Raw genomic sequence first — 14,928 nt, 5'->3', positions numbered from 1 at the left:
TTTCTAATGCGCCAAATGGTTTAGTCCATCTGCACGCGCATTTTGTTTATTTTAGTGGTGGAGCGCAAACTTCTGCGGTGCGTTGAAATTTCTTTCTCAAAGAAAGCTAAATCAGGCCACCAAAAAGAAAGGAAAGACTAAATGAGGGGAAACGATTTGTGACTGACTTCTTTTGAAAGAAAGGTGAGCACCAAATTACAACACAAAATCTATAGTGTTAAACCGTTTGAAACACTTTGGATTTGAGACAAGGTGAGCTAATATAGTTCAAAATTAAAGCAAACCATGTTTAGCCATTTTGACTGAAAGATTGGTAACACCAACTAAAATGACATATTTAAGATTTGAAGTAATAAAGCATCATAAAAATAAATGTTCTAAGTAACGTAATGTAAAAAATGTAATGTAATGTTCATTCAGCAAAATAAAATATAACTAAATCTAAGTCTTGTTTGGTTATCATACAGTTTGTTCATGTAGTGATTAGAAAACTAAAATGGAAAAATGGGGGGCCCATTAGGACTGATGCATAGGGGCCAGTGTTGGGTGTAACTAGTTACTAAGTAATTAGTTACTGTAATTTAATTACTTTTCCCTTGAAAAAGTAAAGTAAGGGATTACTCTTGTTTTTATTGTAATCTAATTACAGTTACTTCTGATGTAACTAAATACTTTGTATGAAATGTAAAACAATTATGTATAATATATTGGATTTAACATGGTTTTAGTTTACAATTCTCACATAAACTGGTTGATTATTAGCATTAATATTAATGAGATGATGGCTGTTTATTAATACTTAATAGCACATATTAATGCCTGATTCTGCAAAACCTTATTCTACATCCTTAACCCTCCCCATTTCTACCAATACTTAAAATTAACAACTTCTTTAGTATTAATAAGCAGTAGTTGGAGTATATTGAGGAAAAAGTAGTTAAAAGTTAGAGAATGGGACCCTAAACTGGGACCAGAATAATTGATGTACTTTTATATATTATTTTTTCGAGCCATTTCAAGCCTATCCTTGTATCATGTACTAAATAGGATTTAGAAAGTAATTAGTAATAAGTATTATAATACTTTTTGGAGAGAGTAATTTGTAAAGTAATCTAATTACATGATTGAAGATGTAATTAGTAACTAGTAATTAATTACTTTTTTTGAGTAACTTACCCAACACTGATAGGGGCCGGGACCTTGTGCTACGCCCCTGCCCACGATGCTGTCCCAAGTCCTACACAGGTTTAAAAACCTTGAAATGCATACAAGCCCCCCTAGGGGTCACTTTTGGTTATCCTAAGTATTTATCAAAACCTGTAAAGCATTAACACAGTGGTTCCCAAACTTTTTCAGTGTGCGGCCCCCCTTGTGTATGGTGCATTCCTTCGCGGCCCCCCAAAGAAAATTTGTGACAAAAAACTGTTCTAAATTCAACATTTTACTAAAACAGATATTAAATTATACAAAAAAGTAGTGCTTTTGGTTAGTAGTCTTATTTTTTTAGGTTTAATTACACAGAATTCATGATAAATTAATGTATTTTATAAAATGTCATAAAACTGGGCCCCCCCTGGCACCATCTCGCGGCCCCCCTGGGGGCCCCGGTCCCCAGTTTGAAAACCCCTGCATTAACATAAGATAATACAGAAATCAACACCTCATTTATAACAATGACGATATGGTAACATCATCATTTTTAGAGCATTTTGTTCAGTTGATGAATAAAACATTGACAGGCAAGATAAAACAAGACCGTAAAGTTAGGCCTACATTCAAAATGTGAAACGGAATCGCACGAGTTCAGAATAAACATAACACTGTGTTTGTAAGAATTTTACATTCGTACGTGGCATTGATGTTTTGATGGAAATCCTTTCAGTGTACATTACTGAATTCATGTCTGTAATATATTTGATCATATTTTGTTCTAGGCCTCGTAGTTGAGGCCAACACCACACAGCCGGCAACTAAACACACAAATATTTACATTTACTCGCTCTGCATTTCATCTGAACACTTTCTTTTTATTGTTATATAACTAATTATTAAAGTGATTATATTTGTACACACGAAGACTCTGTATACAATTTAAAACTCTTCATGAACTCTTTTCATATTTATACTCTCATGATGACACTTTTGTCTTATAAACACCACAGACAGTTTAGTACCACTGTTTTTAGATTGAGGACCATGATATGTCTATTTGTGTGTGCCGTTTCACTCAGGCTCTCTGTCTCCAGCATCTCTTCAGTTTTCTCCATCCAACAAATGGTCCCACGTCTTTGGGAGAGATGATGAACTGCGCATCATCATCCTTAACATACTCACTGTCATCATATTCAATGTCCATTAGGATGTCAGTGAGTTGTGGACTGAGGTAGTTGTTATCACCTCAGTAAATAGACAACATCTACGGAGAGCAGATCTAACTAGCAGTGGATTAAAGAATGAAAAGACAAAGAGAGTTAAGGTAAGGTTTTTTACCTCAACACACAATGGAGTTGAATTTTGTGATGTAAAGTCTTACCCTCATGGTGTGTTTGGATGTGAGTCTGCCTCTTTATGTTTCCAGTTTACCTTCATGCTTTGTTTCATCTAGACACGGCATCTTAATCTCTTCAATTGGTTCCAGTATGTTTATGTGTTGCTCTTCTGAACGCCTCATCTTAGGTGATGAAGCTGAGTGTATTGGAGCAACATGTATCCCCATCGGTCCAGACACAGATGAATGAAAGGATTTGACCCTCTCAGCTGCTGATGTATGTGGAGCAACTGGTGTTGGCAAAGGAGACGATGTTTCAATGCACAATGGAGATGCATCTTGGTAGGCTTTCTCCTTCTGCTCCAATGCGTTCATGTGTTGCTCTGAGTCTTTGACTCTTTTTGACCTCTCAAGTGCTGAAGCAGAGTTTTGAGGAGCAGCATTTACCACCAGTGGTTCCAGCTCAAATGTCAAGCTACGCCTTTGCCTGTAGTAAACATTGTATACATTAATTTTACATTTAGTTACATTAGCTCAGTGTAATAGTTGATGTGCGTTAGATATGATATATGAAGGTGTAGCGATTCAGCGGGAGGAAGGGAAAAACGTTATTTAAAACACTAACACAAAATAGCCATCAATCTCCCTTGGCATGGGGCTCCATGCAAGATCTCAAAAGTTTTAATGTTCATGAGAACAGTAAGGAATCAGACGGGTGGATCTTGTCAATTATCTCAAGGCAGCTGGAACCATATAGTCACCAAGAAAACACACTACGCCGTGAAGGACTGTTATCCTGCAATGCCCACAAGGTACCCCCTGCTCAAGAAAGCACATGTACAGGCCCATCTACAGTTTGCCAATTAACATCTGAATGATTCTGAGGAGAACTGAGTGAAAGTGTTGTGGTCAGATGAGCTCTTTGGCAGCAACTCAACTCACCGTGTTTGGAGAAGGAGGAGGTAAGCTGCCTATGATGCAAAGAGCACCATCAAACATGGTGGTGGAAACATTATATTTGTAGGTGTTGTTCTACTAAGTAAACAGGACAACTACATCACATCAACTGGACAATAGACACGTCATGAACTATAAAAAATGTGGGTGAGAACCTCATTCTCTCAGCCAGGGCATCAAAAAATGGGTCGTGGATAGCATGACAATGACCCAAAAACACACAGCCAAGGCAACAAAGGAGCACAAGTGTGCTCAAGAAGGTCCTAGAGAGGCCTACCCAGTCTCCAAAACCTGGGATTAAATTGTAATGAAAAATCTTTGAATATGGCAAGATAAATATTTTATATCTGAAATTTGCTTAATCTGTACATTAAAGTGAATATAAAACAAATTTCTTTCTTTTGATTTCAGGGGGAAATATGACTTGGGTGTTTCATATCACAGCTTTCATTTGTTTCATGATTGTTTTTTCACCTCCTAATCTAGTCTATAATTTCTCGCTGTCTGGGATATGTCACTTATACTTCACTCCATCCTCACCTGTGACAGGTAACACATGCCTTGACTCCTGAAGTGCCTGCTGGACTATAGTGTTTCTGAGCCGGCCTGAGGGGGCGTTTTAATCCCATATAAGGACTGATTGTTACCAATCTCCTGTTTAACAATTCATGTAGGACACAAGTGCCAAGTGTTGGTGTGTATGTCTCTTAGGCCAAAGCAAGACATGCTAATACCTGAGATAAGAGGACATGTATACCTCAGTGAAGGGTGACCAGAGACAGCAGGGTGAGAGACTGACAGAATCAACACTATCAACAGAAAGGTATTTCTTTTAAATGTATTTATTTCTAACTAATTGACTGTTAATGCCACTGTGAGGTCAATACCTTACAATTTACAAGTCAGTTTTAATAAAAATTACAAAAAATCTCCAATATACTTTCATTTGTCTGCTTCGCTTTCTTTATTGTACTGGAATCTTAGACTCATCTGATATGGACACGATGATCAGCTTGTATTTGGAACTTGAACTGCTTTAGCAACGACTGACTTGTGTTGCTTTTGCCACCAGGAAAAACACTGAAGAGGAGAAAACGAGAAAAAAATAAGCTTTTTGGGAGGATCCAGTTTTCCACAGATGGGTCCACTATCTTCACATTCCTCTGTTCCGTCTGGCAAACATTTTGGATAAATATGGACCTGCCTCTCCCTGTGTCTCGACTGGACATTGATGTAGATTTAGGCTTTGCGCTCTTCTTCTTGATTCTTCTCTGTTTGTTTCTGTTGGCTACAGTGGTGCGTTGTGCTCAGATGGTTCTGGATCCATACAGCGCCATCTCTGCATCCACTTACCAGGAAGAACAAGTGGAGGGAGGATAAGAAGCTAAATGTTGATCTCTGGACACATTAACTGAGGCAATGAGACCGTATCAGAATGAAGCAGTCTGTTTATTCAATTCAGTTTTTCACATTCATCGTTTTAAAGCATCATTACTATTATTATCAATTTTACCATTACCAAATTATGCATTTTTTATCTGTAATTACATTTATGAATTTGGCAGATGTTTTTGTCCAAAGTGACTTACAGTGCATTTACTATACAATTTTTTAGCACTATGAGTTCCATGCACTATAAAATTCAAGTTTAATCAACTTGAAATTACAATTAATTTCAACTGTCTTGACTAGTATGGACGGAGTTGCTATAAATTATAAAAATTAATTTGAAACATAAGAACTTAAGCTTAATTTTTTTTTAATAATTTATAGCAACTCCTTTACTGGTCAAGAGATTTGAAGTGAATTGTAGATTCAAGTTGATTAAACTTGAAAGTTTTAAGTGCAACATGGACTTTTTGAACAGTGTGAGATTGAACCCATGACCTTTGTGTTGTAGTTTTCTGGCTATACTGTTTAAACACAGTGACATGTCAAACACCCTAAACATTTTAAACTTGTAATCGTGGAAATTCTTACATTTCTTTTTGAAACTCAGTCGGAAAACACGTATGCGTGGTCTGTGTGGCATTCCAGTGAGGTCTGTTTACAAAAAGGAAATTTAAGCACAAATAAATGAATTTTTAAGGATTTTGTTGAGTTTTTACATGATGTGTGTCCTTATTGAGAAACAATTTGAGTAATGTGATGTGATGAAATTAAATGAAGTGTCTCTTAGTATATTCTGTGTTTTGTTTTCGCTTCAGTGAGTCTTTGTTAACTTTAGTGCCTAGTGAAACTAAAAACCACATGAATGGATCTCATTACACTTTTCCAGGTGATCACACAACCATGATCATAATGAGTGCTTTCAGCATTGTTTAGTGTAATGCATAAATGAAATTAATTATGTGATGAATATTTTAATCATTTTAATTTAACACGCATGTATATGTCTTTAATCATAATTATACACTGCCATAATAAATTACACATTACAGATATTTTGTAATGCAAAATGAAACAGTGTTATAAAATATGTGCAAATTTGGAAACTAAAATGCCAGACCTAATGATAATTATAAAAGTTGGTTTGTCAAATGTTAAATAGATAAAGTATTTAAATGAAATAATATAATTATCCAATGCCAAATATATAAAGTCCAGGAAATTACTCACGTATCGTTGTAGAAGTGCGTCCCCTAAAAATGAAGTGTGACTTTTAGCTTGAAAGAACAAACTTATTTGTAATAATAATTTGGACTTTTATTTTGAAAAGGTGAGAAGTTTTATTTTAGTGGTGGCTGAGCTCACCCAGTATGTACGCATGGATTCCTAACGTTGCATTCACATCGTTATGCATAATTGAGGGACTTAAAGGACAATTGAAGTTTTAAATGATATAAGATCACTTTTCCTCAATTCTTAATTTATTTTCGTCAGTGATATAGTTTGAGAGGTAAACACATTATTTCATAAACAGAATCCAGTGAGGCATGCGCATGTTTCTTATGACATTGTTCTCTAGAAGGTCAATATTAAAAGTAATTTATCACCAGAAATATAAATCTACTTTGTGATTGTTTTTGTAGGAATCTGTAAGCATGTCTGTGTTTGGAGGACTGTTGAGGGACGCGTTGACCTTCTGTCAATCATCAATGCTGATGTGCACGAGACACTTCAGTACAGGTGTGTGGGTGAACATTTTCAAACCAGCATTACTTTTGCAATTTCGACATTTTGTAGATATAGTCATCTGTGGACATCATAAAAGCTACTTCTAATACTTTTGAATAAGTTGCTAATTGTTTTGATGCATGCATTCATGCGATTGATAATGTACAGTCATAGTTTATATTAGGAAATATTGATAACTGGCTGCTGTATCTGTGTGCAGTACTGTTAGACAACACGATAAAGCATTTTGACTCTTTGCTGTGTAAACAATGACACAATGACTTGTCATTCATATGGCACTAATATTTATCTTTAATGGATGATCTTAGATTTTGAGCAAGTTACAATTTTTTAAGGGTAAATTATGGTGTTGTGCTGCTGTTTGTACAAATTGTTTTAAAAGTGGATGTACTTGTGCATTCATATCAAGGTATTTTCAACTTTCCAGCTGGTATTTTGGTATTACCATATGAGAAACGCATTTTTGAATCACATTGTAGTAAACATAAGAGATAGATGGCAGTGGTTTGTGAATGTATGAACCCTGTTAAGTGTTAGAAGTTGCAAGGAGTACCAAATTGAACAAACAATTTAATTGCAAAAAAATAGAATTTATTAATGTGTAACGGTATCAACGGTATTGCAAAATCCATATCATGGTGCAACCCAATACCGGTGATCATACTGGTATATTGCCCGACTCCCATGCTGGACCGATCGCCGGTTCAAGACTTCTTGCAGGTTTTGGTCCACACAAAAGCAATGTTTCTCTCTATCATTTAAAAATGTCAAGGGTTTTCTGTGCCTATTGGAGATCTGAACCCACTTTGAATTATGCAAACGCCAAAAATCTATGACATGTATTTTTGACCTTTATGTTTGCTAATGCTTTCATTATACGTATTATCATAGTGAATCTCACCATGCTTGTTCGGTTAGTTTTTATATAGTTTGAATGTATTTTAAGTTTAATGTTCTGTATTACTTCATTATACAGGCAGTTGTGCTAGAATCCGAATGCATGCTATTCCCAAACTAAAAGAGGTGGACCGATGGACCGAGAAGAGGAGCATGTTTGGAGTCTATGACAACATTGGGATATTGGGTAAGTGTATTACTGTTGCGTTTTTTTTGGCATGCATAAAACTATTTCCATCTAAATGTGAACTGCTTTGCTTTTTGTTTACATCTTGTACTGATGAATCTTGAAAACAGCAAGTGCTCATAAGGCAGTCTTTAAGAAATGGCAAAATAAAAAGCACATTAAAATCATTGCAATATTGGTCATGTTGCTTAGGCTGGCATGTTCATGCAGCAAACTAAAACCGTTCAGTGTTTGATTTTTCATCTTTGAATGCAGGTGACTTTAGAGCCCATCCAAAAGACTTGATCAAAGGTCCTGTATGGCTCAAAGGTTTCCAGGGAAATGAACTTCAGCGTCTCATCAGAAAGAAGCGGATGGTTGGAGATCGTATGATGACGGAGGATCGGCACAACCTGGAGAAGAGGATTCGCTTCCTCTACCGCCGTTTCAACAGATACGGCAAACACAGATAGACTGAACACTTGTGAAAATGGCCCTTTAATCTGTTTATGTTTCCTTTATTTGTACTCGTGTGAAATAAATCAACCTTTTCTGTTAAAAACAATTGCATTTACTGTACACGGGTACCCAGGATTTTCTCAAACCAAGATTAAACTCAAATGCTTAATTACAGGTTTACCTTTAAAACATTTATTAAAAAAATTCTGCCTAAAATAAAAACAACTTTTCCCAAACATACAAACACTCAAAAAAGAGAACAATGATTTTTTTTTAAGGTAGGCAGCATAGCAGACCGATGTGGTATAATAACATAGTGCAAAACTGCTCTGAGATCAGTGAGAGAGAGAACTGGGACTGGGGAAGCCTGTGAACTGACCATCAGTCATCATGGGATGCTCAGATTCAGTCTGTGAAAAATAAAAACAAATATAATCACAAACATGCAAACTGTTCTTCATTAAGGGGTGGTTTCCCGGAGAGGGATTATCTTAAGCCAGGACTAGGCCTTAGTTTAATAAGGAAATATAACTTATTTTAACAAACATGCCTTACTAAAAACATTACTTGTGTGCATTTTGAGACTGACCCTGTTCGGGAAGTCGCTCCTTAGTGTTTAACCACTAGGCAATGATAAATTAATTACATAATCACCCGACAGGAACTGATTTAACATACAGCTGTAATGTTCTGACAGATGAAATAATACCCATCTAAAGTTAAAACATTCATGCACTACACTCCTTTATACCTGAAGTGTATCTCTCTCTTTGTCTTTTGGAAGCCGGTGCCTCTTTTTCTTGGTTACACCTGCTGATTGGTGGGTGCTGAATGTAGGGGAGGAGCTATCGTCATCGCCACCAAGAGCAGAATCTAAACCAGCTTTTCCTTCATCCTGTTGAACGCAAGGAGCATGTTACTGTATATGCTGATGAAATAAGAAATAACCTGATCAAGGAATAGTTCACCCCAAAACAAAAATTAGCCCATGCTACACTGACCTAATGTTACAAACCCCTTTGCTTCACCTCTGAAGACATTTAATAACTGTATGGATTATTAAGATAAATTAATGTGCTCTTTGGGCTTTAAAATTGGGGCTCCACTATGCAATGCCACTAAAAAGCAGAAAAGAGCAAGGCTTTTTATTTAATTTAACTCTTGACTGTGTTTGGTTAAAAAAGAAAGTCATTATACACAAATTCATATAATCCAGGCAGGTCATAGACCACATCAGTGACAAAATGTAAAAAAAACACAACATTAAATAATCATAATAAAAAAAATTCTAAAAATAGCTGAATTCTCCCCATAAACGTAAACATGAAATCATGCCAAAAAAGGTCCAAACTGCATGCCCATGATCATAAAGTGAAAAGCTATTGTGATGCTTTTTCCATTCAGAAGAGACACGGAGCCAACTGAATGACACACTGGAGAAAGATGCACCTCAGATCAGTGCTGATGATGTTATGTGACTATAACATCACAAGATCACATGACCGCATGTGAAGAGGTGAAATATTGAGTTGTTTGTATTAAACAGTATATCTTTTGGCCTTAAGCTGACCTTTAAAGCGTGTAAGACAATTTCCTGAATAAAGATAGCCCCTCCCCAAAGGACACAGCATGAGTTCGCCATGTGAGCCCACACACCTTAGGGTGTCATACATTTGTATTCTCGTTCTCTCAAAGCAAACTGTATATGAAATGCCACATTCTACATGCACAAAGAATCTAAAACTGATCTTTTTTTGTTTTCTATTGATATATCTCATTACAAGGGGTTACAATGGTCTCACTCATATAGGTGAACGTGATTTCACCAAGTAGGATGTGATCCTGGATCAACATTTTCATTAACCAATCAGATTGCAGGATTAGGATTAGTGTGTATGTGAGATTTAGGTTTAGGATTGGGTTAGGGGCTTTTAAAAAATACCCCTTAAACTATTATTTCACACTAATTTGAGGGTTTAAAAATGGTTAGGGTTTGAGTTAAGGGTAAGTCGGGGTATCTTTGATTTAAACGTTGATCCAGGATCACATCTTAGTTGGTGAAATCACGGCGACCCACTCATATAACAACAGAATTCAATGTTAAAGTATAGGTGAAACTTCATTCAATGTTGATAGACACCTCCCATTCTAAGCATAAACCAATCACCCACTGTATACAAATTAAGGACAGCCCTTTGTTTTACAACAACCAATCAGTACCAAATTCCTATATGCGTTGTTCTCTGGTTATTTAAGGAGATGTGTAGAAGATTCAGGTGGGACTTTCGATATCTAGAAATGCACCCCCATGATGCTGTATCCTTGATATAGCATCATGTATTTCATTTTACTTTGAGGAATCTGTAACCAGATGCCAGCATGGGGCAGTTGCTTCAACCTAACTAAGTTGTGTATAATTGTGATAATTATACCAGGGCTATATACAGTATTGTTCAAAATAATAGCAGTACAATGTGACTAACCAGAATAATCAAGGTTTTTAGTATATTTTTTATTGCTACGTGGCAAACAAGTTACCAGTAGGTTCAGTAGATTCTCAGAAAACAAACAAGACCCAGCATTCATGATATGCACGCTCTTAAGGCTGTGCAATTGGGCAATTAGTTGAAAGGGGTGTGTTCAAAAAAACTTTTTGTCTACCTTTGACTGTACAAACTCAAAACTATTTTGTACAAACATTTTTTTTCTGGGATTTAGCAATCCTGTGAATCACTAAACTAATATTTAGTTGTATGACCACAGTTTTTTAAAACTGCTTGACATCTGTGTGGCATGAAGTCAACCAACTTGTGGCACCTCTCAGCTGTTATTCCACTCCATGATTCTTTAACAACATTCCACAATTCATTCACATTTCTTGGTTTTGCTTCAGAAACAGCATTTTTGATATCACCTCACAAGTTCTCAATTGGATTAAGGTCTGGAGATTGGGCTTGTCACTCCATAACATTAATTTTGTTGGTTTGGAACCAAGACTTTGCCCGTTTACTAGTGTGTTTTGGGTCATTGTCTTGTTGAAACAACCATTTCAAGGGCATGTCCTCTTCAGCATAGGGCAACATGACCTCTTCAAGTATTTTAACATATGCAAACTGATCCATGATCCCTGGTATGCGATAAATAGGCCCAACACCATAGTAGGAGAAACATGCCCATATCATGATGCTTGCACCTCCATGCTTCACTGTCTTCACTGTGTACTGTGGCTTGAATTCAGAGTTTGGGGGTCGTCTCACAAACTGCCTGTGGCCCTTGGACCCAAAAAGAACAATTTTACTCTCATCAGTCCACAAAATGTTCCTCCATTTCTCTTTAGGCCAGTTGATGTGTTCTTTGGCAAATTGTAACCTCTTCTGCACATGCCTTTTTTTAACAGAGGGACTTTGCGGGGGATTCTTGAAAATAGATTAGCTTCACATAGACGTCTTCTAACTGTCACAGTACTTACAGGTAACTCCAGACTGTCTTTGATCATCCTGGAGGTGATCATTGGCTGAGCCTTTGCCATTCTGGTTATTCTTCTATCCATTTTGATGGTTGTCTTCCGTTTTCTTCCACGTCTCTCTGGTTTTGCTCTCCATTTTAAGGCATTGGAGATCATTTTAGCTGAACAGCCTATCATTTTTTGCACCTCTTTAAAGGTTTTCCCCTCTCCAATCAACTTTTTAATCAAAGTACGCTGTTCTTCAGAACAATGTCTTGAACGACCCATTTTCCTCAGCTTTCAAATGCATGTTCAACAAGTGTTGGCTTCATCCTTAAATAGGGGCCACCTGATTCACACCTGTTTCTTCACAAAATTGATGACCTCAGTGATTGAATGCCACACTGCTATTTTTTTGAACACACCCCTTTCAACTAATTCAACTAATTGCCCAATTGCACAGCCTTAAGAGCGTGCATATCATGAATGCTGGGTCTTGTTTGTTTTCTGAGAATCTACTGAACCTACTGGTAACTTGTTTGCCACATAGCAATAAAAAAATATACTAAAAACCTTGATTATTCTGGTTAGTCACATTGTACTGCTATTATTTTGAACAATACTGTAAGTCAGAACCTCTGGTATGGTTGAGTTTAATTATTTAACCATAACTAAGTTGTGTATATTTGTAATTACTATACGTGGGCTATATAAGTCAGAACCTCTGGTGTGGTTGAGTTTATGTTTCAGAACCCGCACAACGGGTGATATTGGTAATTGAATGAATGAGTTCAATGTTAACATGAGTAAATAGAATGATCAAACGTTTATCCAAATTCCAAAACTACATCAATTTGATTCATATTACAATACGTTTCATATCTTTGGAGTCAGATATTAAGTTGCATAATGTTAAAACGTCATCTACAAGCACTGGAAAAGACCGAATGCGCGACGATCCTTTCCGCCATGATGTTTGGTTACCGTCGTTGGGCCAAACGGATGAATATATTTTATTTTCCCCTTACAAGCGATACTCCAGACAAATCAAAATTACCCCATAATATACTCACCCTCAAGCATAAAGTCATTTTTTGGCCACATTTTTTCTGCCTACTTTTACTGTCCTTCCACTGCTGCATCATCCTGCCTTTCTGCCTATGTCCTTAGCCAAGCACAACACTTATTAGACTCCAAAGACCCTATCTGCCTTAGCATACAATGTGATTTCTAAATATTGTGTTTTTCCATGTTTTCCAAAAACATTGAAATATGACTTAGGCAATTATGCTATGAGGCTAACGATATGTCCATTATCTTTCAGAAATTTTGAGCCATTTTAGTAAATGTCCCTGTTCTTTCAAGCTTTACAACGGTAGAAAACTCATTCATTCTTCACAGAGGTGAGCCACACAGCTCCAGGGGTTGATAAAGGGCTTCAAAGTCAAAAGTTGCTCCCCGATCCCTGTTTTCCACCGCCGTAAGCCTGGAAAAGCAAGGACAACCACTAAAATAACTCCAAATGTGTTCGTCTCTGAAAGATGCTGGATATATGTATATCGGATTGCTTGAGGGTGAGTAAGTCATGGAGCAATGTTGATATTTGGCTGAAGTATCGCTTTAAGTCATTTGTCATAACTGACCACAGATATTGACTACACTGTCTGGACAAATGGATCCAATTTAATGACTTGCAAACAGTCCTACAGATCAGATTTGAAAAAAAAAAACACACACACACGAGAAGTTGATGTAGTGTGAACAAAGCTTAAGAAAAATGTCTATGTCACCTCTATCGGGAAGGTGAGCTGTGCTGTCCTGTAATCATCTCCATATGAATCCAGAGTCTTCAGAAGAAACCTTAAACACACATGCTCCTCTTACTTTTCTACAACTTGAGACTAATGATTGCTGTTAAAGCATCAACTGAATGAGAGTGAATTTTGCATCAAATCTAAATATACCTCCTTTCTTTCCTCAGTCGCCGTGTCAGTCTTTGGACTTGATGAAGACGACCCAAAATCTTCTCATTCACCTGATAAAAGATTTAAATGAATTTCTGTCATAAATAACCCATATTTTTTCTCTTGTTTGGACTTTGTTTATCTTGTTAACACTTTCAGTGTATAGAAAAGAATAGAACATAATCATTTATATCTCGGGGCTGTTGAATGCTTTATTCTGGTTGAAAAACGTTCCACAGGTATGTGTTATTTTTCAATAAACCCACACCTGACCTGTCAAGTGTCTTAAAATAACCACCAGAACAATGTCTTAGCAATGTCTGTGGTAACCATGGTATAAGCAGAACAATGAATACTCATTTGAATTATTCCCACTACACGTTGTGCCGAATTACCACGTTAGGTGCGCATTATTTTCAAATAATTTAACGGCCCATCATCAATTAATCTTTACACACACGCACCATCATCATCATTTTGGGTGATCTGTTTTTTAAGAACTAGAAACCTTTTACCAAAATAATCTTCATATTTGCGCTCATATTATCTCTTTTGTACAAATGATCAGTTGAACTGGGCAAAACAGCTCACCTGTTCAATCTCCTTGCATCTTTTACTGAGAACCTGATACTTTTTTTTGTCAAGCTCTTTCCTCTCTTCCTCCCCATCCTGTCCGGAGCCGGGTGGGGCCCCATCATTATCCAGGAGCTCACTGCCACTGGGGCCAAGCTCCACCCCACCTGTCTCCAGCTCAGCCTCCAGGATGTGACCCCCAAACAATGGGGGTAACGCAAGGCCTGAGAAATCCTCCATCATCTGAAACCCACTGATAAACTCAATTATACTTTTTATTACACACAAGATGGGTAAATGAATACAAAGTACAACCTTCAGGAAAATCATAGTATACTATACTTAACTGTAATATACTGCACAATTGCTACGGTGTACTATAATATTCTGCAGTAAGTGGCTACAGTGAATTGATAAATTGCAGCTATGCTTTACTGTGGTATAAAAACACTATAGTATCTAAGATTTGTACTACAGTTTACTATAGTATGCACTAATGTATACTGCAGCCCAAAATCAGGAAATTAATCAACAAAGTCAACATCATTCAGACACATTTTCAATATTTCCATGGCCTTCATGTTTACTTACCTTTAGTTATGTTGTAAAAGGCCACACATGATGTAGAGTTTATAGTGAATAAATAATGAAAATATATCTTTCACGCTTCATCAGTTCAATCAATATATAACCTAATCAATGTTATGTTTATAAGCACGGAATAATCGCATTAATACAATTATACATGTATTTCTTCTATAATATAGTTTAGATTTTCACCATTTCGGCTCTCAAAACATTTCAGCACAAGTCGCTTTTTAAATACGTCATTAGAGTTTTG

At 36.6% G+C, this 14,928-nt stretch overlaps 2 protein-coding genes and 1 long non-coding RNA gene across 5 annotated transcripts; 2 read left to right on the top strand and 1 right to left on the bottom strand.

Annotated features, from left to right (window-relative positions):
* Positions 1-30: 30 nt before the first annotated feature.
* On the top strand, positions 31-4,267 carry LOC129449083 (uncharacterized). The gene is made up of 4 exons (XR_008645970.2): positions 31-183; positions 2,232-2,476; positions 2,677-2,830; positions 4,157-4,267. It is a non-coding gene; the product is annotated as an uncharacterized lncRNA (long non-coding RNA).
* Positions 4,268-6,168: 1,901 nt separating this feature from the next.
* On the top strand, positions 6,169-8,211 carry mrpl51 (mitochondrial ribosomal protein L51). The gene is made up of 4 exons (XM_055211847.2): positions 6,169-6,344; positions 6,478-6,574; positions 7,560-7,667; positions 7,923-8,211. The coding sequence occupies exons 2-4, from the start codon at positions 6,490-6,492 to the stop codon at positions 8,117-8,119; spliced, it is 390 nt and encodes a 129-aa protein (XP_055067822.1). The 5' UTR covers positions 6,169-6,344; positions 6,478-6,489; the 3' UTR covers positions 8,120-8,211.
* A 72-nt stretch (positions 8,212-8,283) lies between these two features.
* Positions 8,284-14,901, bottom strand: tfpt (TCF3 (E2A) fusion partner). Of its 3 annotated transcripts, none has more exons than XM_055211846.2 (6): positions 14,868-14,901; positions 14,106-14,340; positions 13,515-13,585; positions 13,341-13,410; positions 8,857-9,000; positions 8,284-8,515 (listed from the first exon to the last, which is right to left on the bottom strand). In XM_055211846.2, exons 2-6 carry the CDS (start codon positions 14,328-14,330, stop codon positions 8,441-8,443), a joined length of 585 nt encoding a protein of 194 aa, XP_055067821.1. In that variant the 5' UTR covers positions 14,331-14,340; positions 14,868-14,901; the 3' UTR covers positions 8,284-8,440. The 3 variants fall into 3 exon arrangements, with proteins under 3 accessions (XP_055067821.1, XP_055067820.1, XP_055067819.1); XM_055211845.2 differs by having other exon boundaries at positions 14,106-14,330; positions 14,679-14,891; XM_055211844.2 differs by having other exon boundaries at positions 14,679-14,889.
* Positions 14,902-14,928: the final 27 nt, after the last annotated feature.

Source organism: Misgurnus anguillicaudatus, chromosome 10, assembly GCF_027580225.2.
Source record: "Misgurnus anguillicaudatus chromosome 10, ASM2758022v2, whole genome shotgun sequence".
Classification (NCBI taxonomy): domain Eukaryota; kingdom Metazoa; phylum Chordata; class Actinopteri; order Cypriniformes; family Cobitidae; genus Misgurnus; species Misgurnus anguillicaudatus.
The sequence above is the reverse complement of the archived record's forward strand: the minus strand, read 5'-3'. Positions and strand labels throughout refer to the sequence as shown.

Coding starts and splice junctions, on each gene's coding strand:
- mrpl51 (XM_055211847.2), top strand. CDS start 6,490: ATGTCTGTGTTTGGAGGACTGTTGAGGGACGCGTTGACCTTCTGTCAA. Junction 6,575..7,559: donor CACGAGACACTTCAGTACAG/GTGTGTGGGTGA, acceptor TTCATTATACAG/GCAGTTGTGCTAGAATCCGA. Junction 7,668..7,922: donor TGACAACATTGGGATATTGG/GTAAGTGTATTA, acceptor CTTTGAATGCAG/GTGACTTTAGAGCCCATCCA.
- tfpt (XM_055211846.2), bottom strand. CDS start 14,330: ATGATGGAGGATTTCTCAGGCCTTGCGTTACCCCCATTGTTTGGGGGT. Junction 13,586..14,105: donor GATGCAAGGAGATTGAACAG/GTGAGCTGTTTT, acceptor ATCTTTTATCAG/GTGAATGAGAAGATTTTGGG. Junction 9,001..13,340: donor AGCTCACCTTCCCGATAGAG/GTGACATAGACA, acceptor TGCGTTCAACAG/GATGAAGGAAAAGCTGGTTT.